At 39.7% G+C, this 1,405-nt stretch overlaps 1 protein-coding gene across 1 annotated transcript; it reads right to left on the reverse strand.

The window, feature by feature from the left end:
* Nucleotides 1-17: 17 nt before the first annotated feature.
* On the reverse strand, nt 18-1,205 carry LOC103522909 (protein arginine N-methyltransferase 1-like; the record flags this gene model as incomplete). Its single annotated transcript, XM_026832790.1, has 2 exons — nt 1,013-1,205; nt 18-350 (listed from the first exon to the last, which is right to left on the reverse strand). Coding segments are annotated over exons 1-2 (454 nt in total), but the record flags the coding sequence as incomplete, so codon positions are not given.
* Nucleotides 1,206-1,405: the final 200 nt, after the last annotated feature.

Genomic DNA, 1,405 nt, shown 5'->3' on the forward strand with positions numbered 1-1,405 from the left:
TGCTCTCTTGAAATGACCTTGTGAAAACTCTTCCCTGCTCACCTGTTTTGGGTCAACCACATCAACCAGAGGTTCCTTGATGGCAATCTTCTTGATACAACTCATGTCGAACCCGTACACATTGTCCCACCACGTGATCTTGTCCTCCTTGTACTGTCGGTCCTCAATACCACAGATAAACAGACTCGCCTTGTCCGGAAACAGGAGCCCATTGGTAGCCAACCACTTGTCCCGAGCATAGAGCACTGTGTCCAGCATTGACTCGTAGAACAGACAGTAACCCATCCATTCCGAGATGATGATGTCGACTTTCTGGATGCCAAATGGGAGCTCAACTTCTTCCACTTTGCCTGGAATATAACAATGATAATTAACAAGTTGTAATTATGGTAATGCCAGAGAGAAACCTAAATGGCCATGCATGTATTATGTTGAAGGTACCAAGCTCAATTCCCACCTTGATGTTTAATTAATTCAATTTGTTATTCAATTACATATGTACTTGGATTTTGAGATGTGCTCAACCTAGCCTTGTGATGACTGAGTAGCTCCTTTGAATAGCAGGAACAACCAACGAATGTTGATGACAAATAAAGGAGAATTGCAAAGAAGGCACCCAGTAAAGTTGTGTTGCTTGATCACATTTTTTTTTTTCATTAATTCAATTTGTTATTCAATTACATATGTACTTGGATTTTGAGATATGCTCAACCTAGCCTTGTGATGACTGAGTAGCTCCTGTGAATAGCGGGCAACATTAACAACCAACGAATGTTGATGACAAATAAAGGAGAATTGCAAAGAAGGCACCCAGTAAAGTTGTGTTGCTTGATCACATTTTTTTTTTGCTCATGTGGTCTGTGTCATAGCATGCCCATCCCATAGTATGTCCCTCATCAAATATTGCAAGGGGCATTTAACTTGGTGAGTTTGAATGTCATAATAGGGAGTTTGGGTACAATGTACCACAGATCTGGGGGCATCAGAGGATTTAAATCAGGATAAAAATTACCTTTGAGAATGGTGACAACATCAGACAGGTTGTTTTTGTCAACTATTTCCTTGGCATACTCAACTATGTTGGAACATTCAATACCGATTACCCGAGCAGCTCCAGACTTGGCTGCAAACATTGACAGGATGCCAGTTCCACAGCCTATGTCCAACACTATTTTGCCCTGTGGAAATATAGCAGATAATTTGGTTAATTATTACATAAAAGAAGTATGGTAAGTAGAGTGTAATAATAGTGTTGCCCTTACTTATTTCTACAGGGCCTTAAAACTCAGTATTCTCTTTTGAATAAAAAACCAAAGATATTAGGTACAGACTGATACTTGATCCATTCTGCTTTAACCATCGGTCCATTATAAAGGATGAATAGAAAAGGCAACCTCTATAAAGC

Source organism: Diaphorina citri, unplaced genomic scaffold, assembly GCF_000475195.1.
Source record: "Diaphorina citri unplaced genomic scaffold, Diaci psyllid genome assembly version 1.1 scaffold12668, whole genome shotgun sequence".
Lineage (NCBI taxonomy): Eukaryota > Metazoa > Arthropoda > Insecta > Hemiptera > Psyllidae > Diaphorina > Diaphorina citri.